The sequence below is a fragment of the Paramormyrops kingsleyae genome, chromosome 19 (assembly GCF_048594095.1).
Source record: "Paramormyrops kingsleyae isolate MSU_618 chromosome 19, PKINGS_0.4, whole genome shotgun sequence".
NCBI classification, from domain to species: domain Eukaryota; kingdom Metazoa; phylum Chordata; class Actinopteri; order Osteoglossiformes; family Mormyridae; genus Paramormyrops; species Paramormyrops kingsleyae.
Window position 1 is genome coordinate 23,375,167 of NC_132815.1, and position 27,962 is coordinate 23,403,128.

A 27,962-nucleotide genomic window follows, 5' to 3' on the forward strand; every position below is an offset into this window, starting at 1 on the left:
GTTCTGATATTTATGCGGACTATTAGATGTGGAATCGATCATATTGTATGTTGACGTTGTTTCCAGTAGATAGGAGACGTTTAGATGGGAGACGTTTAGGTCTATGGGAATCGACAAACACGAATCTTGTTTTTAAATTAGAGGTACACAAACTGGATCATTTTAATTTTTAGCTATGATTGTATCTACACTGAATGACAGATTATTTGGCTAAATTACGTATATATTAGGAAGAATATTTTGTATCCAGCGGTAATTATACATAAGTAGCTCCCGAAATACGTAAGATGCTGCCAATGAGGTGGCGTGATGTTGCGCATGCGTATATAAGATCTCTTCGTGAGGATATGCCTTTCTTGGTTGCAGTTGATTTTTAACTTCCGTATATTTACATTTTACTATAAATTGCATTTTGCGATCTGAATGCTCAATAGAATTGCAAACGTTTGCCTTGTTGTAAGTTTAAACAAACAAGGAGGACCATTCACTTTCTAAGTTACGGCCTCCCCAAAACGCTGAATACCCCCACGGAGGGAAAGTTGTGTATCTCTTGGGAAATACGCCGATCTACAGCTACATGCAAATAAGCCCGGGTCACCTCACTATGGTTAGGTGGCACGTTGGTCTGTGAGATATTCAGATATACAGGTTTCTGCTGCTGTGCAAGGTTCCCTCAAACGCCAAGGAGAATCAAGGAGAATGAACGCCGATTCAGTTGTTATCGTTTCTGCGGCAAGGACCCCAATTGGTAAAACAGAATTTCCTTCATTTTCTGCATTAAATGTTTTGCAAAGGAATTTGGGTTTTAAATATATTTCGGTAATTGATTTGGTATTTTACGAATGTTATAAATTACATTTTATAAGGGTACTTGAACGTGTTACGTATAATAATGTGAGGTTCTTGCCGATTTTCCTAAATATTGAATAGCAATTACGATCAGAAAAACAGCTATAAATGATAAGAAACAACTTGATTTAAATCCGATTTACTTCAAAGGTATACTTTATTAACACTATGACGTGACAGCTGGTAAATTAGCTGCCAAGAAGATATGTAAACAGTATAGACTTATCTCATCGCTCTATTGTTGCTTTTTAATTCTGTTAGGATGCTAGGCTCTTCCTTGATCGCTGTTCAGGGATAGGACTTATTGGTTGCCCCAGACCCAGTCCAGACGTCTGAGGTTGTGATTGGCTGGTAACCCGTCGTAGGACGATAGGTCGATGATATCCTATTGGCTGTAGAAGGGGAATGACAGTAAAGTTCCTCCCCGATTAAACCAATAACCGTTTGTCATAGGAGTGTAGCTTCGGCTGACACTGACACGAGGGCAAGCGCTGTCGAAATCAACGTGATATACCGAAACGAGTCATTGTTTGTTTCGTTATACTATGACAGCATTGCAACATTAACATTTCTTATGTGTTTTGGAGGTGTCGTAATTTGTTAGTTGTTTTTACTGTGGTTAGGTATGTTGCACTTCAGCCATTATGGGAATTCCTTATGTTTTCTAAATGTGGACAGGGTCCTTCAACGGTGTTCTTTCGAGCGTACCTCTGTCGGACCTGGGTGCTGCTGTGATCAGGGAGGTCCTGCAACGAACCTCGGTGAAACCCGATGACGTGTCCGAGGTCGTCATGGGACACGTTCTGACTGCAGGTGAACCTCAAACATGACCGGCACCATGATGACACAGTAATCAGAAGGGTCTGTTTGTCTCTGTGTTTATTAACTTGTGATAATTGGCAGAACACTATGATATAAGACACTTTTCACTTTCATATGGTTCAGGAACTCATTTAAATAATTTCAGTATTAATGATACCCAAGATGTAATCGGATCGGCACCAAAGTTTTAATAATACATAACCACAATCTCATTTTACAAATGGCACACTCAAAAATTTACAATTCCATATGTTTATTGAACAAATGATTTCAACAGACAAACACAACACCATCTTGAAAAATCGATAATTGAAGAAAGGTGTTCCAGACAGCATTGTACTTGCCCTGCCACATTAAAAAAAAACACACACGCGCACACACACGCACGCGGGAGCACGCACACACAAACAAACAATGCTGGCTACCTGTACTTCACAACAGACATCTTAGTCCAATATGGTCTGATGAGATGAGATTTCAGAGGACCTCAATGGAAGACTTCTTACAAAAGGATTTCTATAGACCCGGGCTTCATCAGTCCACAGTCAGGCGGATAGTTTACAGGTAGAAGAAATTCAGCCCCTCGCCTTCTGACCGTGCAACAGCAGCGGATTGAAGGGTGACGGCTGTCTGCAGGTATTGCTTGCATTTGATACCTGTATTTATGTGTCAGCTTTAAGATAAACCCTGATCCGGAGCCGCAGGCTGGGGAGGTTACATGGAGTGAACCTCCACTCTTCCCAAAGAAACATCACTACCAGTCAGCCACCTGCACGTTCCACCGCACTGCTAGAATAACGTTCTATGGACATGTACAGGACATCTTTTGATTGTGCATTATTTTTACAGAAAATAAAATACAGAATAACCAAACCAATATGTCCCCCCCAGCTGTGAAGCATGAGGGAGGGGGTTTTATGTTGTGGGGCTGCTTCGCTCCCTCAGGGCCTAAAAGGCTTGGAATCACTGAGGCACCAATGAATACCCAAGCGGTACCAGGAAATTTTACGGCGGAATATCGCGGTATCTGTTATCTTAGCATAAAAGATGCTGTAAGAGAACAAATACTGTATCTTATAAGGGCTGAGTCTGAATTATCTCGGCTTGTGTGATTTGATGATATTTGTAATGGACAATAACAGACATGTCGATGTCTAACGTGACTGGTGATTATTGCCTTCATCGGGCTACACACAAAGCACAATAAGGGAGATTTACATATTGGCTTTCAGTTCAGCCTTCTATATTAGGTATTTAAAGGAAAAAAAATCTTTTTTAAACAGAATGTTTAAAGTTTGTTTTAAATTCATTTAAATGCATGGCATGTTGGTAAATCATAATTAGATCTGGATTCTGCTGATCAGTCAATTTCCACAGAGACTAATAAACAATGGGGGGGGGGGGGGGTGATTCTATTATCTATCATTGATTCCAGTTTTTTAAAATTAAAATATTGCATATTATTCTTTAGATTGTCCAAAAAGGAGGCCTATCAGGCAACTCTTTCCAAAATATGTATGAACTGTAACAGTATTGTATAGACATGTACCAAAACTCCTGCTCCATGTTCAGTGGGTCTCAGGTTATTACCAATTAATGTGGTTCCACTGCTTTCTAATTATAACGGTTCACATATTTCTGTTAGTGACCTTAATAGTTTCACTTGTCCGATAAAGATAATACAATGTAACATGTTGCAAACCAAATTTACGAATAAACCTGACCTGACCTATGAAATTAATCTTTATTGTTATCACTTTGATGAAGATAAGACCATATTTTAGGAGCCACTTATCTGGAAGCCCAGATAAAACCAAAGCAGGGATCTCCAGTTCCGGTCCTGGATGCCAGAATCAAACACAGTTTGCAGATTTTGCTGCTCAAACACACATTAATGAGCTAATTATCTGGTGTAGTAGGTATGTCTGAGCAAGGAAATACGCAAACTTTTCGCAACGTTTTTCTCACAACTGTGCGTAAAATGGCTTTTTCTCTTTCCATTGCCTTTCACTCCACATGGAATGTGTGGTTCCTGCAGGCTGTTTGGCCGTCAGAGTCGCTTTTGTTAGCGTGCGTTGCTGAACGCGCTCCCCCGTTTCTTGCCGGTTCTGTCCTCAGGCCTGGGCCAGAACCCAGCACGCCAGGCCAGCGTGGGGGCGGGCGTCCCATATGCCATCCCTGCCTGGAGCTGCCAGATGGTGTGTGGTTCGGGCCTCAAGGCCGTGTGGCTGGGAGCCCAGGCGATTCTCACTGGGGACGCGACGGTGGTGGTGGCTGGGGGCATGGAGAGCATGAGCAGGGTAGGCCAGCATCAAACGCTGTTCGGTCTGAGCTCTACTGTACTGTATAGACTGCTAACGTCAACATTCAGCATTTTCCAAAGGGACTCCTGTATATACAAGCATCCTACAGGTCTCTGCCTGTACTGCCACTGAAAAAATAAGCATAGGGTCCAAGACTCTTGTCCTTTATTGTTAGTCCTATTGTCCCCCATGCACCTGTAACTCAGAACACATGCCAATAAAAAGACTAGTCTCACAGTGTAAAGGAGTGTTCTCTGTAAGTAGAGGACAGGAATACCCCTTTTTTTTTCCAGATTTGTTGAGACATAACCTCTGATGCTTAGAAATGTTTCAGGCTAAAATTAAGCCCTAGTGAACAATTGTGTTTTATTTAGCCAACAGTTTTATTCAAAAGGACATCAAGGTCATTCAATTTAGGATTAAGAGCCCAACATGAAACCACTCTGCCGTTTATGGGATTTGAACCAACAACCTTCTGATTATATGCATAGCATCCTAACTCTTAGTGCTGCACCCTATGATATACCCTGCCACTTCAAATCTACTACAGTAGTGGCAGCCCTTTGTGGACAGCTTACTCAAAGAGCAAGTTGAGGGAGGCGTAAAGACAATTTCCCTAAGGGATCAATAAAGTATCCATAGCAATTAGTAAGTTAGTCATGCCTTTATGTGACTGTTGAGTCCAGCTGTCTTTAAATCAGTGTTTGAGCTTCCAGATCCCAATATCAGCAGCTGTGTATTGTGATATCATTAATGGCCGAGTAGATAATGCCTCCCTTTGACCTGCAGGCCCCGCACTTAGTCCACATGCGAGCTGGAGTGAAAATGGGTGATGCCAACCTGCAGGACTCCATCGTCTCCGATGGGCTGACCGACGCGTTCCACAGCTGCCACATGGGGATCACAGGTCAGTCTCCCCACATGGCCTCTGGATGCTGTACGTTTTTGTTTACTGTGCTTATGTTCTTGCATGTGCTCCTGCCACAGCGGAGAATGTGGCCAAGCAGTGGGCTGTGACCCGTGAGGATCAGGACCAGTTCGCCATCTCCTCCCAGAATCGAACAGAGGCTGCCCAGAAAGCCGGGCATTTTGACCAGGAAATCGTACCGGTAACCGTTCCATCCAGAAAAGGTAAGGTTTGCTTGTCTGCTCCGACAACAGTGACTGACTTGAGCGCTTACAATGTGTGTGCTGCTGGCAAAGGTCATGAAGGTATGACTCTTTATGTAGGACCAGTTGAGGTGAAAATAGACGAATTTCCCCGGCATGGCAGCAACCTAGACGCCATGTCCAAACTGAAGCCATACTTCGTGAAGGATGGAACAGGGACTGTGACAGCTGGAAATGCATCAGGTCGGTCGACAGGACCTGCCAACATCTTTTGAGAGTGCAGTAGTTGCTGATGACATCATACTGACCTAAAGCAGTTACTAATGACATCATACCGACCTAAAACTGTCTGTTACCCACGGGTGTACTCATGCACCTATAACCCACAAAGCCCTGTTCCACCCCTCTCCCATGACGCTTTCTGCCGCTGTCTCACAGGGATCAATGATGGTGCTGCTGCAACGGTACTCATGTCTCTTTCTGAGGCCAACCGTAGGGGATTGAAGCCAATGGCCAAGATCATGTCCTGGGCTCAGGTCGGCCTCGACCCAGCGATTATGGGTACTGGTCCCATTGCTGCCATTAAGAAGGCGGTAAGGGAGGCTCTGAATCACACCCTCTACCGTCGCATTCTTTGTTTCATACATATTCAGTGATTGAATTTCTCTTTGCATGCCTGGTGAAAGCAGAGAAGGGGCTTTGTCTGTGTTCCAGGTTGAGAAGGCCGGATGGCAGCTGGATCAGGTGGACCTGTTTGAGATCAACGAAGCCTTTGCAGCACAGTCGGTCGCTGTAGTCCGGGAGCTTGGCCTAAGCCAGGACAAGGTAGTGCTGTCCAGCCATAATGTTTTTTCTGGATCCCATAGCAATAACTCTTCCTTGGACCTACACACAGACTGCATTCCCAGCATGGATCCCACGTATTTGTGCCAACCTAATCCCAGCTTGGAGAAGCTAACTTGCTCACTGGTTCCCTCTGCAGGTGAACATCAGTGGCGGTGCCATCTCACTGGGCCACCCCCTGGGCATGTCAGGGTGCCGCATCCTGGTGACGCTCCTGCACGCTCTGCAAAGGACTGGTGGCCGGAGGGGTGTGGCCGCACTCTGCGTGGGAGGGGGGATGGGCGTGGCCATGTGTGTGGAGAGAGCCTGAGGATACCCTGTTCCACTGCTAGACAGCTTAAGACATTCCGCCAGTCATTCGGTATCACAGTAGTTACCGAGTTAGTCTTCCGTAAATAGTGCCAAAAAAAACCACACGCACCTTATTACAGAAAGTTGTGGAATGTATAGGGAGGCTCTGAAGTCTAATGTGAAATAGTGTGAAAGAACTGGAATTGTTTACAGTATATCACAAGCCTGTGATGTAGTTACAGCAACCACCAGCTGTACAAATGGGGTTCAGTTAATATGATGAGAAATTACTAACTGCATGTAAAGATTAGCCAGATTGATGGTGGTTAGGAATAATTTGTTATATATATTCATACACACACACACACACACGCTATAATGCTTTCACTGTATTGCTGTGTACACCATTAGCAATAAAATGTCATGGACCTATGGTGAGTGCTGTAATGTTCAGATGGACACTTACCAGTGTGGGCAGGTTAATTTCCAGCTGCCTGTGGTACAAACCACATTAAATCACTGTCATTAGTCTGTTTACCCCATAAGATGTCCTACTTTGTGCTATTTTGTGACTGTATTGTATTCCTGATCTAAAAAAATTTAAGAAATCTACTCCAGTCTTTTGCAATGATAGCTAACGTCAGAGGGCTTTGTGTGAGGAGGGATCGCCACACAATGAATACCATCACGCTAAAGGAGTACTGATACCGCGTCCAACACAGTGCTCATGTACTCGTACTTATCGCCGATGCCTATAACCGACACCACGTGATAATGTATCTGTGATATTAACAAGCAAAATAAATGGACCCATGAAATGTCTGGTGTAAAAGTGCTTTAAAATTAATAACAGAAAACAAAACAAAGACTTAACTGTGCTCTAAAAATATCAAGAGGTGGTACGAAAACAACTCCATGCAAGTAAACGTCTAAAAACTAAAATATTTCCACGAAAATTGCCACCATCAGCACTCAGCAACCCACCATACTGCAAATTAGCAGAGAGAGAGAAGAACAGCTCTTACCCAGTGTAAATTGTTGGTACATGGTGTAAGTTGTATATGGGGTAAATTGTGTGAACCACTGCTATAGACCATTTGACAGTCCACAACATGATTTTAAATCAATTAATCCAGCCCCCCAATCCTTAATTTCCATAGACAAAAAACGATCAGCACTGCTTAAAAAAAACAAAACAATTTTGATGCATCCTATCCTGAAGGATTACAGCTCCCAAATTATTTTTATTGGGGAGGAAGTTTGCCATTATTGCCACTTGGCAATTTCTGATACCAGCTGAGAAACAAACACACAATGAATATAAAACAGGAAACACAGGCCATTGAGACCTATTTATTAAGTGTCCAACACAGTAAATCCATGTTTGAGAGCGGCTTGGTGCAAGTGCAAGGCCTACATCCTATATGACACAGAACAGGAAGCTATGTATAAATAGGGATCAGAAACCTCCAAAGTGCCGACAGCGAACAGCCTCTAGTCCTCCAGAGAACCGGACTGCACAGCATCCTGGTAGGATGGCCCACCTTCCTTCTGCTCTGGGAACAGCTTGATGAGGTCATCGATACGGAGAATGGTGATAGCTGCCTCAGTGGCAAACTTGAGGCTCTTGGTCTTGACCATGGTTGGCTCATAGACGCCCGCCTGCTTATTATCTCTGGGCTTGCCATTGACCAGGTCGAGACCGATCCTGTCCAAACCAAAAAATGGCAGCCATTACAAGAACTGAAACCCTCGTTTCCAGTGCACAACCTTCAATTTTAAATGAACAGAAAGTTAAAACCCATTAGCACATCTACAGAATTTGGAAAAAGGACTAATGTTGCTCTTAGAAAATGGAGAATCAGAGGTAAAGCATGCAGCAAATGTAGATTAATATCCCATCACTGACCATTTGAGGTTCTTGCGCTCGGGGTTGACTTGAGCCTCATTGTGGAAAGCTCTCAGCTTGGCGACCAAATCGGTGGAATCCTGCGCCGCATTCACTGCAAGGGTCTTTGGGATCACCAGCAGGGAACGGGCGAACTCTGCAATAGCCAGCTGCTCCCGTGATCCCTGCAGGTGCATAGCCAGGTCAGAAGAAGCCAAATGACATCCGCAACACGCAATACCATGCTACCCCCCAGTCATTACCATGCTACCCCCCAGTCATTACCATGCTTGTCGCGTAGTTTTCCAGGTAGATGGACAGGGCTGCCTCTACAGCGCCTCCTCCTGGCACCACAGACTTGGACTCCAGGACACGCTTGACCACGCAGAGCGCATCGTGTAGCGAGCGCTCCATCTCGTCACACATGAAGTCGTTGGCTCCACGTAGGATGATCGAGGCTGAAGTGCGGGCCTTGGTGCTGAGGGTATGAAGGAGGGACACAAACATGACATGGGGGGGGGGGGGGGGACATTACTGTCACATTACATTGCATATGGGGACATGACTCTCTCACTCCACTACATTTCAATTCTCTCAAACAGGGATCTGGAAGAAGAGCCTCACTTTTTGACGAGAATGAGCTCATCGTCACACACTCTTTCCTGGACCACCTCCTCTGCCTGGCCAAGAAGAGATGCCTCAAACGTCTCCTCCCCCTCCAAGTTAGACAGGGACGAGCAGATAGTGGCTGAAACACAAATGGATTGGATAAACGCCATGAAACCCTTAAAGTTCTTCAGCATGCATCTGATTGGCAGGCATGTCCCCAATCACCTCCTGTTGCCTTGGCGATGCGCTTCAAATCTCTCTTCAGGACTCTGCGCACTGCCATGGCGCCAGCATCCACAAAGTACTTAAGACACATGTCATCAATGCCTTGAGTGGTAAGGATGACATTAGCCCCCACAGCCAGAATCTTCTGGATACGCTCCTTTGTGATATCCGACTCCCTGAAAGAACCCATTCAGAAATACCTTCACCACACTGATGCACAGCATAATGATCATGATACTCATTATATGCCAATAGAAAAGGACCAGAAAATGGATTTAGAAACATTCAAGGTTAAATGATTTTGCCAGTATAATAATCAGCTGTCGAGCCCAAAATGATTCCCAAAATTGTGCATTTTGGTAAGAAAGACCTCAGGCTACGGTTGATATTCCCCACGCGTATAACTACTCACACTACAGGCCAGTGTGGCAGCAATGTAAATGGGAATGCAAATAGTGAGACTGATTACATGCACTGGCAGGGGGACCGTCCCCGTTATTGCTCACCTCTGCCGGATCTGATCGAGTTTCTCTGGGTCACTGATGACGACTTGGACGCCCAGTTTCATCTTTGTCTTCTGCAGACTGAAGTCCAGACAGGCCACCTTGGCACTGGTCACACGCTTCACCATACCTGAGGGACGCATCGATGTTCATCTGGGGGCATGACGTCACTCATGCCCACACTGACCACCATTATGGGGCTGGACAACTGTGCTGGCACTAACCATAAAATCAAGACTACAGCAATCCCCTGCTAAGACACCTAGCATCACAAATACATAGGAAAACTTGCTGAATTAGTAGGTGAATGGCCCTTACATACATACATACAATATACCAATCAAACAGTGTAATATAAAACTGCTACTTTGGTATTACTATCTCACTATAGATGACTTCATACTGATATGCAAGGGATAGAATTGCCCACACGTCAGTATAGAGAGAAAAAAACTCTCCAGCAGAAATCCCTGCCGTAAAAGTGCAGATGTTGTAGATTAACATAAAAACACCCTCACAAAACAGCTGCATATATTCACAGCCATGCAAAGCTGGGTGGACTTTCAAAAAGCTTAAATGTACAGCAGTGTTTCCCAATGGGGACCCACAGACAGTCCACATTTTTGCTTGGGAGTGGGGAGGGACAAAAACGTGGACCGGCTGCGGGTCCCCGAGGACCGGACTGGGAAACCCTGATGTATAATATTAATTCCCCCCCATCAGGATATACACGTAAACACATTGTTCAGTCGCAGAGGATGTGAAGCAGCAACCTGCAGGCTGCCCCTCGCACTCTGGGCTGGCTGCTCTCTCCCACGCGTATAGCTCCCTGTGCCACCACACAAGCACAGCAGCAAACAGAATGGGAGAACCGCACCCCCGGCCCCGCCACCGAAGCCGGCCCCCACCTTGCGAGCCCACGGTACAGTTGAGGGCATAGCCATTGACCAGGAAGCTCTCCTTCTGGCTCCGGCCGTGGGCCTTCAGCACGTTCACGGAGTTGATGGGATAGCGGGCCACGCCCTTGCTGTCCACAAACTTCACCGCCATCGCCGCATCCACCACCATGTTTGCGAAGAAGTCTGCATCACTGGGAGTTCCTGTCAAGGTCCACCAGCAAACAACCACAAAGGGGCAACATTTCTGAGGGGGAGAAGAGACCCTTACTATAACATAGGTTACTGTTCTCTGTCTCCGAGTTCTAAATATATGTCAGTGCCCCCTTACATAAGAATAAAGTGCTGCGATGAAGCAAAATCTCCTTATTTACCCTTGCATAAAGCAATTTCCCTGCATGTCTAAATTGGTGTTGTTTTGTGGGGTGGTTAATTGTCTCCTGACAACGTCCCCCGTCTGAAATCACTAGGGAACCCTTAGTTAAAATCAAAACGAAGAAAGGCAAACTTAAGCATCATCATTAATAACGGAGCGCGATCCGCAGGTCGCGCGTGACAGGATACACGCCGATGATTTTAGACGACATGGAGGTTTTGGCGGCATTAACGAGGCACTCCCTGCCGAGGTCCTCCGTGCCGATGGTGAGGTTCTCATTGATGTAGCGCACGGCCTCCCTGCAGAGAGAGACACCGCAGGACTCAGCACCGAAATACCGGCACCCTTCACCGACCTCGGGGAAGCGCCTGTTTTGTCTTTTTATTATAACACTGCAAGCAGTGCACGGATACTGACTTGCAAGCCAGGCGATATCCACTGATGATAGACGTGGGGTGGATCTTCTGTTTCACCAGCTCGTCAGCACTCTTTAGCAGCTCAGCGGCAATGATCACCTACAAGGTGACCAGAGATATACGTTTTCTTTATAATCATCAGCACTAAATCAAAACACCTAAAATTTGCTAAAATTCAGCTTCTACAGCCTATATGGGGCCGTCTAATTTAATTCAGCTGACCAGACCTAGACCACAGCGGCAGTTTATCCACAAGAGACCATGGGATGTGCTGTCACTACATATAGAAGAGGCAGGCAGTGCAGACCTCTCCTTCAGACAATGGCAGAGATGCTCTGTCCCATTTGCATAGCCAGTCATTCGTGGGAAACTGGAATGATTGGTACTAAAATGGGACCCAGGGTAGGCATTCACAAAGGCAGCTCGGATGGGAGGAGTCGGGAAGGCACTGGAAGGCTCACCACTGACGTGGTCCCATCGCCGACCTCCTTGTCCTGGAGGTCTGCCAGCTCACACAGAACCTTTGCGGCTGGGTGCTCAACCTCAAGCAGCTTCAGGATGGTGGCACCGTCGTTGGTGATGGTCACATCCTGCACACAGCACAACACTGTCACTGATACGCATTATCAGAGGTGGATAGTTCAGGTCCAGAAAGTAAAAATCCAGAACAAGATTTTGTTTCAACCAACCAAGTATAAAGAGTCAGAGCCAAAGATTTCTCAACTAGTTGGTTAAATCACAATCTTGGACTGGATTTTTATTTTCTGGACCTGAAATGTCCACTTCTGCTCATCATACATCATTTGCGCTCAGACTGACAAGTATATATGTTCTCTAGACTATCTTTGATCTAGTATCATTTAATAAGTATAAGAGATTACAGTTGCATGGTGACTAACCTCATTTTATGGTTGAGCACACGATAAAAAACAATTCTCAAAAAATTACATGGCAATAAATTACATTAAAATGCATGTTTTGTAGACCTGCTCATCCGTCCCCCTTACACACAAAAACCTAATCTACTCTACATGTCTGTAAAATCACAACTCAATATCACCCAGCGCCTAAGTGTACTTACTCCTATGTCATCCACCAACATTTTATCCAGGCCGACTGGACCGAGGGAACTTTTGACGATGTTGGCGATGGAGGATGCCGCCATGACTGGAAAAGTGAACAAACGCTATCATTAGAGGACCATCTCAATGCTCAACTGTGCATCCTGCCCCCCTTAAGGAAGCGACTTAAGTGTGACAGACATAAAGAGAACGTACAGAACAAAGATTATTTAAAAAGAGGGATAAGGGAATCCAGCCCTAATTATGCAATGCACGATGAATGGAGGGGTGGATGCATGCATGCATGGTGCACAATCGGCCCTTTACGCGAGAGAATAAATGACGCCCGGCACTCACAATGCCAGCAGAATGAACGGAGCTGCTAGGCTAACATAGCCATTGAAAGGGAAGAACAATCCGCCCCTCGATCTAACTCGCTAAACACAAAAAACGGCTATGGCGTAACGTTTGTACATTATACTAATTCTTAATATGGACACAAAATGGTTTTAAAAAATATGAAAATGAGCGATGGAGTATGTTAGCTAGCTAGCCTAAGGAAGTATATCACACGTGTCTGAGGTGGAGCACCAAGGCGCCAGCCGGGCCGCATCTACAAATGTCCTGCGCTCCAAAACTTACACCTAAAAACTTTCCGCTCGAGTAGGTAGTTAACCTCACCGTTTTGAGTGCGAACCGACTCCCCGGTCGTCCTCTGACCGAGGACGTTAAGCGGACCCTCCAGTATAGACATCGTTATCCGCTACTTCCAAAGACAAGAAAGAAGCCGCTTAAGCACTGTGGGTAACGGGGCGGGCGCGCGGAATTCTGGGTAAACACTGGCGCTGTCTGGAATGTTCCAGAATATTTCACTGTAACTATGAAATATTTTGAATTTAATGTTCACTTATATATTTGTAACTGGTACATTCTTACTGTTTTTCATATTTCCTATGGCAATTTTAGTTATCATTTATTATGACAGTATTTTTCTGTGTACTACATTTCCCATGAAACAGGAATGGCTTGTTTCCTTTTCCTTTTAAGGTTAAGATTGCTTGTCCCAAATCGTGCCCTATGCCCTAAGAGCTCCACATTCGGGATTACAGTTTCCTTTGTAATGCTTTGGAGCTGGCTGGAATGAACGATATGGGTATTTTGTCCATGTCCCCTGGGCCCCTACGTCCCATTCACAAATGTCTTTTAACAAGGTGATGCAATTTAATTTCTAAAGTATTTCATATGATTCTATATTGTTCTTTTAAAATGGCACTTACTGAACAGCTTGTGTAACATTTTCCCTGTGTTAAGGTGCATTTCTGAATTTCGTGAGCTACCGTTTGGCTCAGTTTCATACATGACGTTGTGTGTGCTCTTGTCCAGGGGAGGTGGGGACTCAAGTCACTGACTCGCGACTCTACTCGGACTCAAGTCAGTTTGATGACTTGTGACTCAGCAAAACTAACGGAAAGACTTTCCTTCAAAAGTTCATAAAGCATGCTATTTATAGAATAGTGCTACTTTGCTCATTCTTGTGGGGTAATTCTCTTTTTGCCCATCCCATCTTGCTCTCCATAAGACGCAGAGGCAGGTGAGAGTACGCTTGGGGGTCTGAAAACGCTGGAGTGCATGATCAGCGGCCCTGGAGCTGGGGGGAAAGGGCTTTACTCAAGGGTCTGAAAGACTTGTGATTGTTTTGCATTTACATTTACGGCATTTGGCAGATGCCCTTAGTCAGAGCGGCTACATAAGTGCTTAGAAGTCTCATCAGTGAACACATTCTGATACTAGTTCGATAGAACCCAATACTATTACTCTAAAAAACTAATACATTTTTTTTATAATAAGAGTATAATCCCGAAGGTGCTAACCCAAGTACTTCCAAAAGCCCAGGTTTTTAGTTGTAGTTTGAAGGCACTCATTGACTCAGCTGTTCGGACATCTAGGGGAAGTTCATTCCACCACGTAGGTGCCAAAACAGGGAAGAGTCTCAATGCATGTCTTCCTTGCACCCATAGAGACGGTGGGACCAATGGAGCGGTGCTGGAGGATCGGAGAGAGCGTGGTGTAGTGCAGGGTGAGATAAGTTTTGCTGAGGCCAGGGCTTAAACCAGTGATTTTCTGATCACTAAGTGAGTCTTAACCCACTTAACCACAAAATGATGGGAATGCTGCTTTTGGGGATATGCATCACCAACATCCAGACTGCATTTGGAAAATCATATATTTGTTAATATTTTATTAGTCATTTTAAATATTATTAAATATGCAGATAATTGACACATATAATTTGGCAAAATATTTTATTGTGATACAAAAGTGGTATACAATGACTATCAGCAAACCTGAGTCAAGGATTTCAGATGTCCCATTTATTTCCTGCACTGCTTTGCGCTGCAACATGCAAATGCTCAACTTGTTTATATGTTGTTACACCTGTTCAGTTATGACTTTCTGACATTAATCCAGAAAAATAAACAATTACATTATTAAATGCACCAGCACTTCTCAGAATAACTGCAGATATCTGACACTTTCTTCAGGCAGAACCACTAACTTAATCATTTATGGCTTATCTTCTCAATCAGTTTGTCACTGACCAGGTTACATTTTTAAAGTTGCCAAGAGTTTTCTACTAATTTATTGCAATTATTTATTACAAAGTCTGCTTAAAAGCACATTTTAAATGTTTCCAAGGACCTAATGTTCTGTTTTTATGATTCCAAATAGAATCAAGGTTGAATATGTTCAAACCGCACTGAATTTAAAATGACTAGTTACACTAGCCAGCTTCATTGCATAATACTCAACCATCAGATAAACGGAGCAAAACAACTTCAATGTAAGTAAGAAGCTCCAGCACAAGCCCTCCTGTATTAGCTATCATTTTAACTTCAGACTGAGGATTTTAGGTTTGACTGGATGAATCTCCACTCAATCTAAATGCTTAAGGTTAAATGATTTTGCTTTAAAAATTCTTCTGAAAACCGTCCCAAAATAAATATATACATGAGTATGCAAGTATGGAATGCTATGTCAAACTGGGAACTGCTCTCTCATTCTAATCGGTCTTGGTTATGGTGCAAGACAGGAAATTTCATTGTCTGACATGCAAATAATACCTCTGGGGAGTCGATGGAAAAGCGTAGAACTTTATTATGTTTCTGTAAAATATGCCTGCCACTCTTACCACAAGCCTTAAAAAATCATTTAACTATATGTAGGATACAGAAGCAAGTGCTAGACATGCATATGAAACACAAAGAACCAAATAAAAAACCAACATTACCCTAATGGGTGCAGGTATTAAGTAAGAAGTCTAATATTGCATATTTTTCCAGCTATACCACGTTATTTAATAAACAATTAAATTAATCCATGATTTTGATACAGTACATACAGTTCACACAGTAAAAGTCTGTCCCATATTGGCTACACATTAAAATAATTACATTGACATTGTATTTATACACTCACCTAAAGGATTATTAGGAACACCATACTAATACGGTGTTTGACCCCCTTTCGCCTTCAGAACTGCCTTAATTCTACGTGGCATTGATTCAGCAAGGTGCTGAAAGCATTCTTTAGAAATGTTGGCCCATATTGATAGGATAGCATCTTGCAGTTGATGGAGATTTGTGGGATGCACATCCAGGGCACGAAGCTCCCGTTCCACCACATCCCAAAGATGCTCTATTGGGTTGAGATCTGGTGACTGTGGGGGCCATTTTAGTACAGTGAACTCATTGTCATGTTCAAGAAACCAATTTGAAATGATTCGAGCATGACATGGTGCATTATCCTGCTGTAAGTAGCCATCAGAGGATGGGTACATGGTGGTCATAAAGGGATGGACATGGTCAGAAACAATGCTCAGGTAGGCCGTGGCATTTAAACGATGCCCAATTGGCACTAAGGGGCCTAAAGTGTGCCAAGAAAACATCCCCCACACCATTACACCACCACCACCAGCCTGCACAGTGGTAACAAGGCATGATGGATCCATGTTCTCATTCTGTTTACGCCAAATTCTGACTCTACCATTTGAATGTCTCAACAGAAATCAAGACTCATCAGACCAGGCAACATTTTTCCAGTCTTCAACTGTCCAATTTTGGTGAGCTCGTGCAAATTGTAGCCTCTTTTCCCTATTTGTAGTGGAGATGAGTGGTACCCGGTGGGGTCTTCTGCTGTTGTAGTCCATCCGCCTCAAGGTTGTGCGTGTTGTGGCTTCACAAATGCTTTGCTGCATACCTCGGTTGTAACGAGTGGTTATTTCAGTCAAAGTTGCTCTTCTATCAGCTTGAATCAGTCTCCTCTGACCTCTAGCATCAACAAGGCATTTTCGCCCACAGGACTGCCGCATACTGGATGTTTTTCCCTTTGCACACCATTCTTTGTAAACCCTAGAAATGGTTGTGCATGAAAATCCCAGTAACTGAGCAGATTGTGAAATACTCAGACCGGCCGGTCTGGCACCAACAACCATGCCACGCTCAAAATTGCTTAAATCACCTTTCTTTCCCATTCTGACATTCAGTTTGGAGTTCAGGAGATTGTCTTGACCAGGACCACACCCCTAAATGCATTGAAGCAACTGCCATGTGATTGGTTGATTAGATAATTGCATTAATGAGAAATTGAACAGGTGTTCCTAATAATCCTTTAGGTGAGTGTATATTAAGCAAATGATTTTGTGACATATGCTATATGGACAAAAGTATTGGGACACCTGGCCATTACACCTACAGGAACTTTTATGACATCCCATTCTAAATCCATCCATCCATTTTCTGAAACTGCTTGTCCTATTTAGAGTTCTGGGGGGGTCTGGAACGTATCCTGGAAGCTATGGGTGCCTCCCCCTTCTTCTGAAATCCATAGGCATCAATATGGAGTTGGTCCCCCCCTTGCAGCTATAACAGCTGCCACTCTTCTGGGAAGGATTTCCACAAGATTATGGAGTGTGTCTGTGGGAATTTTTGCCCATTCATCCAGAAGAGCATTTGTGAGGTGAGGCACTGAAGTTGGACGTGAAGCTCTGGCTCAGGATCTCTGTTCTAGCTCATCCCAAAGCTGTTTGATCAGGTTGAGGTCAGAGCTCTGTGCGGGCCAGTCAAGTTCTTCCACACCAAACTCATTCAATCATGTCTTTATGGACCTTACTTTGTGCATTGGAGCACAGTCATGCTGGAACAGAAAAGGGCCTTCACCAAACTGTTCCCACAAAGTTAAAACCATAGAATTGTCCAAAATGTCTTGGTTTGCTCTTATTCTTCCCTTCACTGGAACTAAAGGGCCCAGCCCAACTTCTGAAAAACAACCCCTTACCATTATCTTCCCCCAAACTGTACAGTTGGCACAATGCAGTCAGGTAAGTAACATATTCTTGGCATCCGCCAAACCCAGACTCGTCCATCAGACTGCCAGACAGAGAAGCGTGATTCGTCACTCCATAGAACATGTTTCCACTGCTCCAGAGTCCAGTGACAGTGTGCTTTACACCACTCCATCAGATGCTTGGCATTGTGCTTGGTGATGTGAGGTTTGCATGCAGCTGCTCGGCCATGGAAGCCCATTCCATGAAGCTCCCGGCGCACAGTTATTGTGCTGGAGTTAATGCAGTTATGTGGAACTCAGAGCACTAGCAACTTCTACGCACTATGCAGCTCAGCACTCAGCGACCCCGCTATGTCACCTTATGTGGTCGGCCACTTCATGGCTGAGTTTCTGTTGTTCCTAAATGCTTCCACTTTGCAATAATACCACTTACAGCTGACCATGGAATATCTAGCAGGGAAGAAATTTCACAAGCTGACTTATTACAAAGGTGGCGTCTTATGGCAGTACCACGCTCTTCAGAATGACCCGTTCTTTTCACAAATGTTTGTAAACCTGACTGCATAAATAGGTGCTTGATTTTATGCACTGTGGCTATGGGTCTGAATAAAACACCTGACTTTGATGAATAAGAGGTGTGTCCCAATACTTTTCTCTATATAGTGTACATTTAGAAAGCAGGGTCTAATTGGAGATAAGGGACTTGATTTAGTGCCCAACTGTGAAATCACTCACCTGGACAAAGTATATGAATCAGAATCCTTCTGATCACAAAGGTCCAATTAACCTGCCCTGCTACATAATTAAAATTTATCGTTGAAATAACAAAACCAATATACACTTATTAACAACACAAATATTAAAGACATAAAACCAGCCAACCTTTCATCCATATACAGCCTTTCGTCAGAGACCAGGCAGGATTGAACAGCCCAAGTCTAGCGTATCGAAACCACAGTGCTACTCACTGGGTCCCTGCACCACCCTATTTAAAATATTAAGTATTTTAAATGTAATATTTCTTTAATATGGTTCCAATAATGATAATCATTTCTCTGTACTTGTATTAACTTACGGATCTCGGCGGCGCCACAGTCGGGCTAGTGAGGCTTAAGCCGCTAATCTTTTTTTATGCATGTTTTGTTCATTATATGTATAATGTTTCATGTGGTTTTGTTGTCATGAAGCACCAAATTCATAACCTCGATGGACACGTAATTAATGTATATTTAATGGAAAAGACGGACACAAACGCATTTACCAAGTGTAAAAAACTGTAAATGTATCGTGCGATAGCAGGGTTGCCAAATCTGATGCATGTGGCGTGTGTTTCTTGCCTCGACCACTAGTACGCCTTGTATAGCTAATCAATACCTCATTGACTTTTTAAAACCAATTAATCGATTTTATTTGAAATGTAACAAATACATGTAATGTCTGGGGTGGCCCTGAGGAGCTGTTTGGGAGCAGAAGTGGTGTTCATCCAGCAAATATATATTTACAACCCAGATAAACAGCTTAAAACATTTCCGTTGATTGCCTAAAACTTTTGCACAATACTGTATAGTTAGATATGTGTAGGCTTATCTTTGGAGAAAAAAATTATTCTCCCCGAATGCTCTTCCTGCATGTGCCACTAGGGGGCGAAATATGACAAGCTCTGAAGTGTAACTTGCTTTCCTTTAACCATAATCCTCTATCCCTCAACTTTCTATCCATTTGAAACAGATCCCACAATCTCTCACTCCTGTTGATCTCTGGTAAGAGAAATGGTTCCTTTAACTAGTACTTGTCTCGTAGTCTCCCCCTTTACCCCCAGTATCTCCCCACTTCAAAAATACGAGAGATTTATTTGACATTTTAATTATACTTTATTTCCTCCAATAACTTTTTCCCTACAGAAGGACAACTAACCAGTTAAAAACTTACAATATAGTGATAGCATACCTATAGCGTACAATTAGGTTTCCTAAAATATACTTACATCTTTACAAAATGTTTACAAATCAAATGTAAAAAAAGCAAAAAGTGCAAAAAGGTCAGTTTCAATGAACAAAAAAGTTTGACAATCCCCAAAATAAGAAGCAAAAACATAAAAACAAAACACAATGTCACATGAGTACACACTGCATTTGTATTTTCTACATTGTTTGGTGTATTTACATTGATAAAAGGCCTTGATTGTGCATTAGAACATTTAGTTGTATTTCAGAAAGGATAATTCAACAGTGCTTTAAGACCAACCTTTTATAAATAACATTCACAGTATCCTTTTGAACAAAATTACCCATTGCCAAAATATCCCAAAATTACCCAAAAAAAAACCTTAAATAAATAAATATTCATCATTTTATCTCTGAACTGGCTGTAATTATTAACAGTTTGAGGGGAACTAATTTGCTCTTAAATGAAATATTAGGGAAACCACATATTGCAAAAAGAAAAAAACAAAAAAATGTGACGTTATCTGTACACATACAACTGATGCCCAGTATATTGTTGAACGATAGGAAACATTTGATGTTAAGTCGACATCATTGTCAACATAAATTCTCATCATTTAGAAAAACCTGGGGTTAATCTGAGTTAAACAAAAATCCTGACAGAACTAAATTGTATACATTTCCATTCCAAGGACGGACAAAGGATGGACCCCAAACAGACCACAAATGGTGAATGTTAAACATGTAATCAGTAGTGTCAATGTGTGCACTGGCAAAAGAGAGAAATTAACTCAATGTGAAAATATACAAGTACAGTACTGTTTTAACTTTCTTCCATGGTCCCAGATTTTTAGGTTTTAGTATTTTAGGCTCTTAAAATGCATGATGCTCTGCTACAGTAAGACAAGAAATACAGCGAGCTAAAAATTACCAACATTTCGTACAGTTTGCAATAAATATGTACTTCTGATACCAAGTGAGTTCAAGAAAGCCCATTAAAGCAAGATCCCTTGTTCATTAGGTTGGTACGTTAGCAAACCTCAAAGCATGATCCTTTAACTTGGATATTGCTGCAAACCCTTATAGTCTTATTTTAAAAACTACATTTGCAATTGTACGACTATATATGGATATTTCAGGCATACAAAGCATGCATACAGCCTCTCACTGGATATTTAACTGCCATTATTAGCTGGTTTGTAGGCAAAGCTCCTGAGAATTAAATACAGTATACTTGCTAAGTACATTAAGTTAGCATATAACAAAGTAAAGTCTGGTAAGTGTCATACATTCTCAAGTGACAGCTGATGTGCACAGTTAAAATAGACTAAAATAAGGATGGAGGTTTTTGGACAGGCTTAGCATTTGCTAATTAAATCAAAACCAAAACAAGCACTAAAGCAGTATCAGATACAACTAAAACTAATAATTAAAACTTTTGCTTTGCTACATAAAAACAAGTTGGTTTTTCTCCAATTTAGTTTTTGTCAGTTAACACTGATAATCACAATTCTGAATTTTAGCCCCAGTCAGTCCTTGCATTTGTGTAAATCATGGGGTGGGGTTGGGGGGGTATAAGGAGATATCCTGCCCCCCCCTCCCACGAAAGTATCAAAAAAAGTTTTGATTTATATGGCACAGTAATACTATATGGTGAAAGTTACTCAGTAATTCTGATTTTTCTATGTCCACAGTTTGCTGAAGCCCACAGAAACACCAGCTACATACAAGTTGCATTAAATTGCCCACAGCTTCTAAAAATATAATCCCTTTGGAAACTTAACCCTATAATCTGATCAATGTGTTACTTTCAGAGTAATTAAAATATCTTCATTGCTATGTAAACCATGATGAATCTAATTACATTAATTACATTTCTTAAATATACATACATAGTGTTTTTAAACTTTTACCAAGTACGGAAGATCTAAGTTACTGTTAGGGAATCTCTCAGAACTAGATCAAAGTAGACACCAGACCATGTCACGCAGAGCCTCTTTACATCGGCGTGCAGTAACGGTGCACGACAGCGGATGACGAGCCTCATGCAAAACTGCTGGAACTCAGGCAGTGGAATTTCTCCCTCAGGGACTGCACAAGGTTCTGCTGGGAGACTTGTGGCTCGCTCCACAGGTAGTGGGCCAGGCTGTCCTGGTCGGGGAATGCAGGGGGCGGGATGCGGGGGCTGGTTCTGATGGGTGTGCAGGGGAGGCTGATGGAGGGCCCTTGGCCCGCACGCTCAGCTCGGGTCACACAAGGTGTCGATATGGCCAGCGGCTCCTTGTGCTGCGTTCCGTCCCCGAGCTCTTCGTCGTCAGACTTGATCTCCACGTAATCGTCGTCGTCGTCATCATTGTCCTTGAAGTTGGCGTGGTAGTTCTGAGTGGCCCGGAGAGCATTGGACGAGGGACTTTTGCTCACCACCACAACCTGCTGCGAGTCCTGGAGGGTCAAGTCAGAGTAACGCTCGGGAAGACTGGACTGCCGCCCTGAGTACCCAAGCCTGGCGAACGCAGATCCCCGGTTTCCCACGCCCATCAGGCTAATGCCAGGACCTGCAATGCTGTCCCCTCCCAAATGATCTCCATTCTTGCCACTTGCAGCTATGGAGGAAGAGGACTGACATCTGTTATAAGGAAGTGCTTTGGCAGAATGGGTTTGTCGGTCCAGAGAGTTATAAACTTGCTGATGGCTCAAGTTCTCTTTGTTGGGCTGAGCCATGCAAGCACTCCACCTCTGGGTGGGAGACTGTGGAGGAGAGGAGTATTTGATGGTAGGGATCGGGTACACCAGGCTCAACTGTTTCTCAGGAGAAGATCCCAAACCCTCCCTCTGAAGGGCAGCTTCATTTACACAGGAGACAAAGTTCACCAGCTCCCCATTACTGTATGTGGAATTGAGCCAGTCCTCATCCACACAAGAGTCACTGGCATGGCTTTCAGAGCTGCCCTGAGGTGGGGCCAGTGAAGGGGAAGAATGCAGACATGGAGGCTCCAGGGTGGCATTCTCTGGATCGTTCAGCTTGCCAGGGGGCATATCTTTGAATGGGATCTGCTCGTACAGCTGAGAGTACTCTGCAATTTTTGCACCTGAGAAAAGAAGGAAAACTTCATTCATAAAGGAAATGGAGATTCCCTGTGCACAGCTGCTTTCCTATGAAAGCAAAGAGCTTCCTAATTAGTCACATCCACATAAATACATTTAAAAAACAAACATTCTAACACACACATGTTGGAAATGCATAAAACAGAGCTTTACCAATTGCAGTGCCTCCTTGCTTCTTTTCTTCCAAAATATCTGCCAAATCCTTCTGCTTTGACTTCAGCCGGCTAAAAGTATGTTCCTGGTCTGAACTCTTTGTCTTCAGCAGTTGATTAGCTTTCTTGATCTTCTGGCTATACTGCCTTGCCATCAGATACACCCTATTCTTGGTTTTGTCTCCGAAGTCCAGGGAGAAATCCATGGCATCTGAGAAGATGCTACTGGAGGAATCCAAGGTGTTGTCAAAGCTGACAAAGTCTCTGGGGAACAGACCACCGCCAAGGCCAAGCAAGGCTCTCTCTCTTGGCGTTTCTCCCTTCTCTCTCAGGGTATCTGGCTCATCCATTCTAAAGCTACCGCTGCTGAATCTAGCTAGCTTGCTCTTAATAGTCTTGGTGCTCCCGAAGTTCTCTACAACAACAGAAGGGGTCACTGGGGGCTCCAGAATCTCAATGGCCTCTTCTCTAAAAAGCCCTGGACCCCGTCGCCCAGAGGTGCCTTGTGCTAGTCTCCCTTGCTTCAAGGATTTCACTGGGCTCTCCTGCTTTGTCATCTTGACAGGACTACCAAGCTTTGAGGATTTCAGTGGGCTCTCCTGCTTTGTAGTCTTGATGGGGCTCTCCTGCTTTGTGGTCTTGATGGGGCTCTCCTGCTTTGTGGTCTTGATGGGGCTCTCCTGCTTTGTGGTCTTGATGGGGCTCTCCTGCTTTGAGGATTTTAGCGAGCTCTCCTGCTTTGCTGCCTTGATAGGGCTCTCCTGCTTGGAGGATTTCAGTGGGCTCTCTTGCTTTGTAGTCCTGATGGGGCTCTCCTGTTTTGCGGTCTTGATGGGGCTCTCCTGCTTTGAGGATTTCAGCATGCTCTCCTGCTTGGCCACTTTGAGGGGGCTCTCCTGCTTTGAGGATTTCACTTGGCTCTCCTGCTTTGTGGTCTTGATGGGGCTCTCCTGCTTTGAAGATTTCAGAGGGCTGCCCTGCTTTGCTGCCTTGAGGGGGCTCTCCTGCTTTGAGGATTTCACTGGGCTCTCCTTCTTTGTGGTCTTGATGGGGCTCTCCTGCTTTGAGGATTTCAGAGGGCTCCCCTGCTTTGCTACCTTGAGGGGGCTCTCCTGCTTTGAGGATTTCACAGGGCTCTCCTGCTTTGCCATCTTCACAGGGCTCTCCTCGCCATTCACTGGGAATGCAGCCGTAAGCCTCTCCTGCTTCTTCTCATTCTTCTTGATGTAGTTTTCCAGGTCATTCCAGATCTCATCCACCTTCTCTGACATAGTGCCAGCAGGTGACCTGTGTACGAGGGAATCTGAATTGGAGGAAGAGTCCATCTCCACAGAGACCTGGCGTTCGTCTTCATAGCTCTGCAGACTGTCCTCAGAGAGAAACCTGTCCAAACCATTGCTGCCAGTTGAAATCGGCTGGAGAAACATGGTGTCCTGTTCGGCCACAGCTGGACTGTGCAACGGTTCTGGAGGCTGGTCCACGAAACCTATGGTGTCATAGATGTTTTCCTCCACAATTTTCAGTTCACATGTCCCAAAAGGAACACTATCCTTGGATGGGGAAACATAAACATCAGACGAATTTCTGGATTCAGTCATTCCTGTAGACGCGACAGTTTGTTCTGCCTTTTTGCTCTCTGCCTGCTTCTCCTCCTTGGTCACCTGAGGATAATGGGTGCTCTCTGGTTCTCTGCAAATTAACCCCATAGACTTCAGGTCCTCATAGCTGATGTTATCATACACATTTTCAATATCGTCAATGGTGAGGTGCTCCGCAGAGCCTGAAACACTGCTGGAGGAGTCTATCTGCAAGCTGTCCCGGGGACCGGCAAGTTTCTCCCCTGGATCTGGAGCCTTGCTGTTTTTCTCCCCAACACTGCTGGCACGCCGCAGGACTTTCTTGCTGCTGGATGGTGCTTCAGTGTACACTGGTACCTGCGTTTGCTCCATGTGCCAGCTACAGGGGCGGCCAGATCCACGACTACCTTCCTCTTCTTGGGAGGCCACTAGGTCTGGATCAGATGGCTCTGACGGCATAAACATCTGGTAGAGGTCCTCTTCATCCTCTCCCTGGACGGTCTGCTGCCGGGTTGGGAACATAGCACGTCGAATCTTGTGATCCGTCCAGATGTTTCGAGCTATGTGACCACCAGAGATCATGGCAGCAAGGTTGGGGCTTTGAGGACGAGCCAAGAGGCCCTCAGTTTGACGGGACATGCTGGGGTCCATCTGAAGAGAATCTTTAACAGCCTGTGGGACAAAAACAATGATACTATAAAGTTCAGACAAAGGTATGCAAAATATCACCATAGTATATTTACTAATTGGAAAAAGTCACATTGGTGATTCGCCAATGTGAACTTTACACTAGACCTGTAATTGGTGGGATTAATCTAGGTACCTGCAAGTCCTGCACCCCGATATTACAATCACGCCATCTGTCAATGCAGTCAACTGAAGCTTGTGGGTTGAGTCTCTTCATGGTTCCTTTCCCTTGACCTTTTGACTTCTTCCCTTTAACCTGCAGACAAAAATTTACCAAGCTGTTTCTATGCCAAATCTAACAAAGAATAAAACTGCAATTCTGGCCGACGCACAAAGGAACATTTTGATTATGTGATTACGCCAATGACATTGCTGGTATAGATATCGTAATTTATTATATCGCTAAGCCCAACATCATGGCAGCTCACCAAGCCTGGTCCAGCATCATTTTCTGCTTCTGGAAGGTGTGGGTTGTCATCACAGTCGCTAGGCTCTGCTGGGTCCAGAGACTCCTGTGATTGGCTGACCAAACTCCTGGTTCGGCCAATTGAGGCCAGCAGCCCCTCTCTGGGGCTGAGGTGGGACATAGGTGACAGAAGGGCCACTCCTAGACTTCCCCGCTGTGGAAAACAAATAAATTTTTAGACCATAAGTAATCCATACCTAGCCTCTGTTTAGCATTTCATTTGTGGTCAAGTCATCAACTAGTTTAAGAACAGCTCAAGGTGAGGCAGAAATATAATAGAGAGGCTTACCTTTTGTGGCTCGGGATTAGTGCCTGAGAAATTTAGGCAAAAGAGAGAAAAGGGAGTTATTACATCGAGCTCTTTTCCATGGTCAACATAGAACGGGTTCTAACATGCCCGGAACTCACCACTTTGCTTTGCGTTTTTCAGCAATCTTGATAATGGCTCTGAAAAAGGATAGAAAACTGGATTAACTACAGGTCATGGAAAATCAAACAGACCATGACTAAATCAAATACCATTCTTCCAGGATTCATCAGCCAATAGCGTGCCATTGAACATACCCCTTATTCCATCACTGTTACAACAGGGAGACACCGACATGCATGCTCCTAATCCTGCACTAATCCTGCGCGAGAGGGGCGAGTCACAGTCTCCGGTAACTTACCAGTCTTCCTCCTGACTCGTCGCGGGGTGGGCCCATCCTTCGCCTGGGTTTTCCTGTCCCAATGGGGACTGCAACTCAGTCCGGTGGAATCTGGAACACCGAATGGAGATAGCGGCTTTGTACTACCTCCGTGTCACTTGCACCTTCAGGCTTCCATGTCCAGTAGACATTGTGCAGGTCACATTACAGTCACTGTATAGATACTCACCCACTGCATCCATGTCCAATATAGCCTGTTTAGCCTGCAGGCCAAAAAAAAAGGCCGTCAGGCATTAATCATATAATGGGTAGAGACATGAAATGCAATATGTTTCAATTCCTATTTATTAGAGAGGTAATTATAGACCAGTGTGGACGCCAGAACAAATCTGACAGGGGGGCGGGGCATGGTGAGTGGAAGTGCTCAAAATCAGGGGCTAGGGTTGGGTAAGCAGATCATCTGAAACCACGTCCCTGGGATAGACCAGGTTTATTTGTTTTAGGATGAACGCCTTTATTAAAAAATAAAATAACACCACCAACCCTATTATAGACTATAAGGTAACCTGCAATTTTATTTTATTTATTTATTTTTAATTGCTGCAAGTGAAAATTCCCAGAAAATTTAAGTTCCCAGGGTCTAAATGACAGAACTGTACGACTGAGCTATAAAACAGGAGAAGCTGCCCCCTTTGTGTTGGCGATAAGGAGCATATGTACTGACCTTGGCGGGAATTTTCGCAGGATGGTTTTCAAGTATGAGTCTTTTTAGATGGAGGATCCATGTGCGCTTGTCCTGCTGGGATTTCGCCTATTGGAAACCAATACGCAGAGTTCATCTTACAATTGCAAATACAGGAAAACAGAAATTTCCATTTCATGCACACATCAGCCTACAGCAGTGCATGTCTAATGTAGCTGCCCAAATGTACTGGCCTTCAGTGGTACAGGGAGAGCCTAAGTGTACGAATTTCATCTGAATAGAGGCACTGAAGACATTCTGATCATAATCTGAAGGATCCAGTTCTGCTATCTTTGCAATGTGTCTGCTTAAGGATGCAATTTACAATATTGTGGCTCCGTTTACATGTTTATTCCTCAGTGAGGGATCACTCTATGTTTTTCCTGGTCGTTGCCATTTCCTCCAGAGAGGAAAGTAGAAGGACCAGAGAGAGAGGTGTGGTGAGGATCTGTAGAATGGCAGAGCAGAGCCGCTATAGAGAGCTTAGGTCGCCGCTTACCTGCACAGTGTGCTGAAGCTTGGGGTTTTTGTAATGGAACACGCTGAAGCTCAGAGGTTCTTTGGGGATGACTTCAACCAACATCAGGTTACAGCACTGAAAATGGAGAAAAACAGCCAGTCAGTCCAAGGTGTTCCAGTATGGATGCTGAAATGGGGGAGGGGGGCGGAAAAGCCATAGTCTTATGTACATTATGATTTATCAATGACATCGGGGATCAGTACTTACCATTATGTGAGCCTTATAGGTGTAAGATTCCTCCCTTTTCTTTGTGATGAGCAGCAGCTTCTCTAACAGAAACAAGGTCCGCTCGTTTTTGGCTCGCTGGATCCGGAACGTGCCCTCTAGAACCAGCTCCCCATAGCCAATCAAATCAGGGCCCTTCCAGTTCATCAGCAGACTCTGGATCTCCTAGTAGTGGCAAGGGCATGTTAATCTCTTATAACCTCACTGTTGCCTCTGGTAAGCTTCTAGAATACAGGTAAAATATCGAACCACCCAAGAAAGTTTACGTGAGGATGATTGATCCTTCACTGCAAACGTACATGCTATTCATGTCTGCAAGTAGCATTCTCCACCAGCTCCGAACCTCCACCAATCACATCAGAC

At 44.2% G+C, this 27,962-nt stretch overlaps 3 protein-coding genes and 1 non-coding gene across 6 annotated transcripts in view; 1 reads left to right on the top strand and 3 right to left on the bottom strand.

Annotated features, from left to right (window-relative positions):
- Positions 1–310: 310 nt before the first annotated feature.
- Positions 311–7,036, top strand: acat2 (acetyl-CoA acetyltransferase 2). 2 transcript variants are annotated; one of them, XM_023806755.2, is made up of 9 exons: positions 311–748; positions 1,528–1,662; positions 3,790–3,971; positions 4,764–4,881; positions 4,962–5,105; positions 5,205–5,327; positions 5,523–5,677; positions 5,799–5,909; positions 6,067–7,036. In XM_023806755.2, the coding sequence occupies exons 1-9, from the start codon at positions 700–702 to the stop codon at positions 6,235–6,237; spliced, it is 1,188 nt and encodes a 395-aa protein (XP_023662523.2). In that variant the 5' UTR covers positions 311–699; the 3' UTR covers positions 6,238–7,036. The 2 variants fall into 2 exon arrangements, with proteins under 2 accessions (XP_023662523.2, XP_023662525.2); XM_023806757.2 differs by lacking the exon at positions 311–748 and adding an exon at positions 841–1,354.
- Positions 7,037–7,539: 503 nt separating this feature from the next.
- tcp1 (t-complex 1) lies at positions 7,540–13,019 on the bottom strand. Its single transcript, XM_023806754.2, has 12 exons — positions 12,874–13,019; positions 12,213–12,298; positions 11,593–11,721; positions 11,133–11,230; positions 10,904–11,014; positions 10,352–10,533; positions 9,447–9,573; positions 8,941–9,116; positions 8,731–8,854; positions 8,392–8,584; positions 8,128–8,291; positions 7,540–7,926 (listed from the first exon to the last, which is right to left on the bottom strand). The coding sequence occupies exons 1-12, from the start codon at positions 12,944–12,946 to the stop codon at positions 7,713–7,715; spliced, it is 1,677 nt and encodes a 558-aa protein (XP_023662522.1). The 5' UTR covers positions 12,947–13,019; the 3' UTR covers positions 7,540–7,712.
- LOC111841216 (small nucleolar RNA SNORA29) lies at positions 11,392–11,529 on the bottom strand. Its single transcript, XR_002837616.2, has one exon. It is a non-coding gene; the product is annotated as a small nucleolar RNA SNORA29 (small nucleolar RNA).
- Positions 13,020–19,382: 6,363 nt separating the features above from the next.
- LOC111841182 (pleckstrin homology domain-containing family G member 1) overlaps positions 19,383–27,962 on the bottom strand; it is a 44,371-nt gene continuing 35,791 nt past the window's right edge. For both annotated transcript variants that reach the window (XM_072703121.1, XM_072703123.1), the window contains exons 8-18: positions 27,582–27,764; positions 27,354–27,449; positions 26,837–26,923; positions 26,342–26,375; positions 26,134–26,223; positions 25,874–25,912; positions 25,755–25,777; positions 25,428–25,619; positions 25,136–25,255; positions 22,737–24,984; positions 19,383–22,567 (exon numbers count right to left, since the gene is read on the bottom strand). In XM_072703121.1, coding sequence (XP_072559222.1) covers positions 21,522–22,567; positions 22,737–24,984; positions 25,136–25,255; positions 25,428–25,619; positions 25,755–25,777; positions 25,874–25,912; positions 26,134–26,223; positions 26,342–26,375; positions 26,837–26,923; positions 27,354–27,449; positions 27,582–27,764 — 4,158 coding nt within the window. In that variant the 3' untranslated portion in view covers positions 19,383–21,521. The remainder of the gene's footprint in view (positions 22,568–22,736; positions 24,985–25,135; positions 25,256–25,427; positions 25,620–25,754; positions 25,778–25,873; positions 25,913–26,133; positions 26,224–26,341; positions 26,376–26,836; positions 26,924–27,353; positions 27,450–27,581; positions 27,765–27,962) is intronic.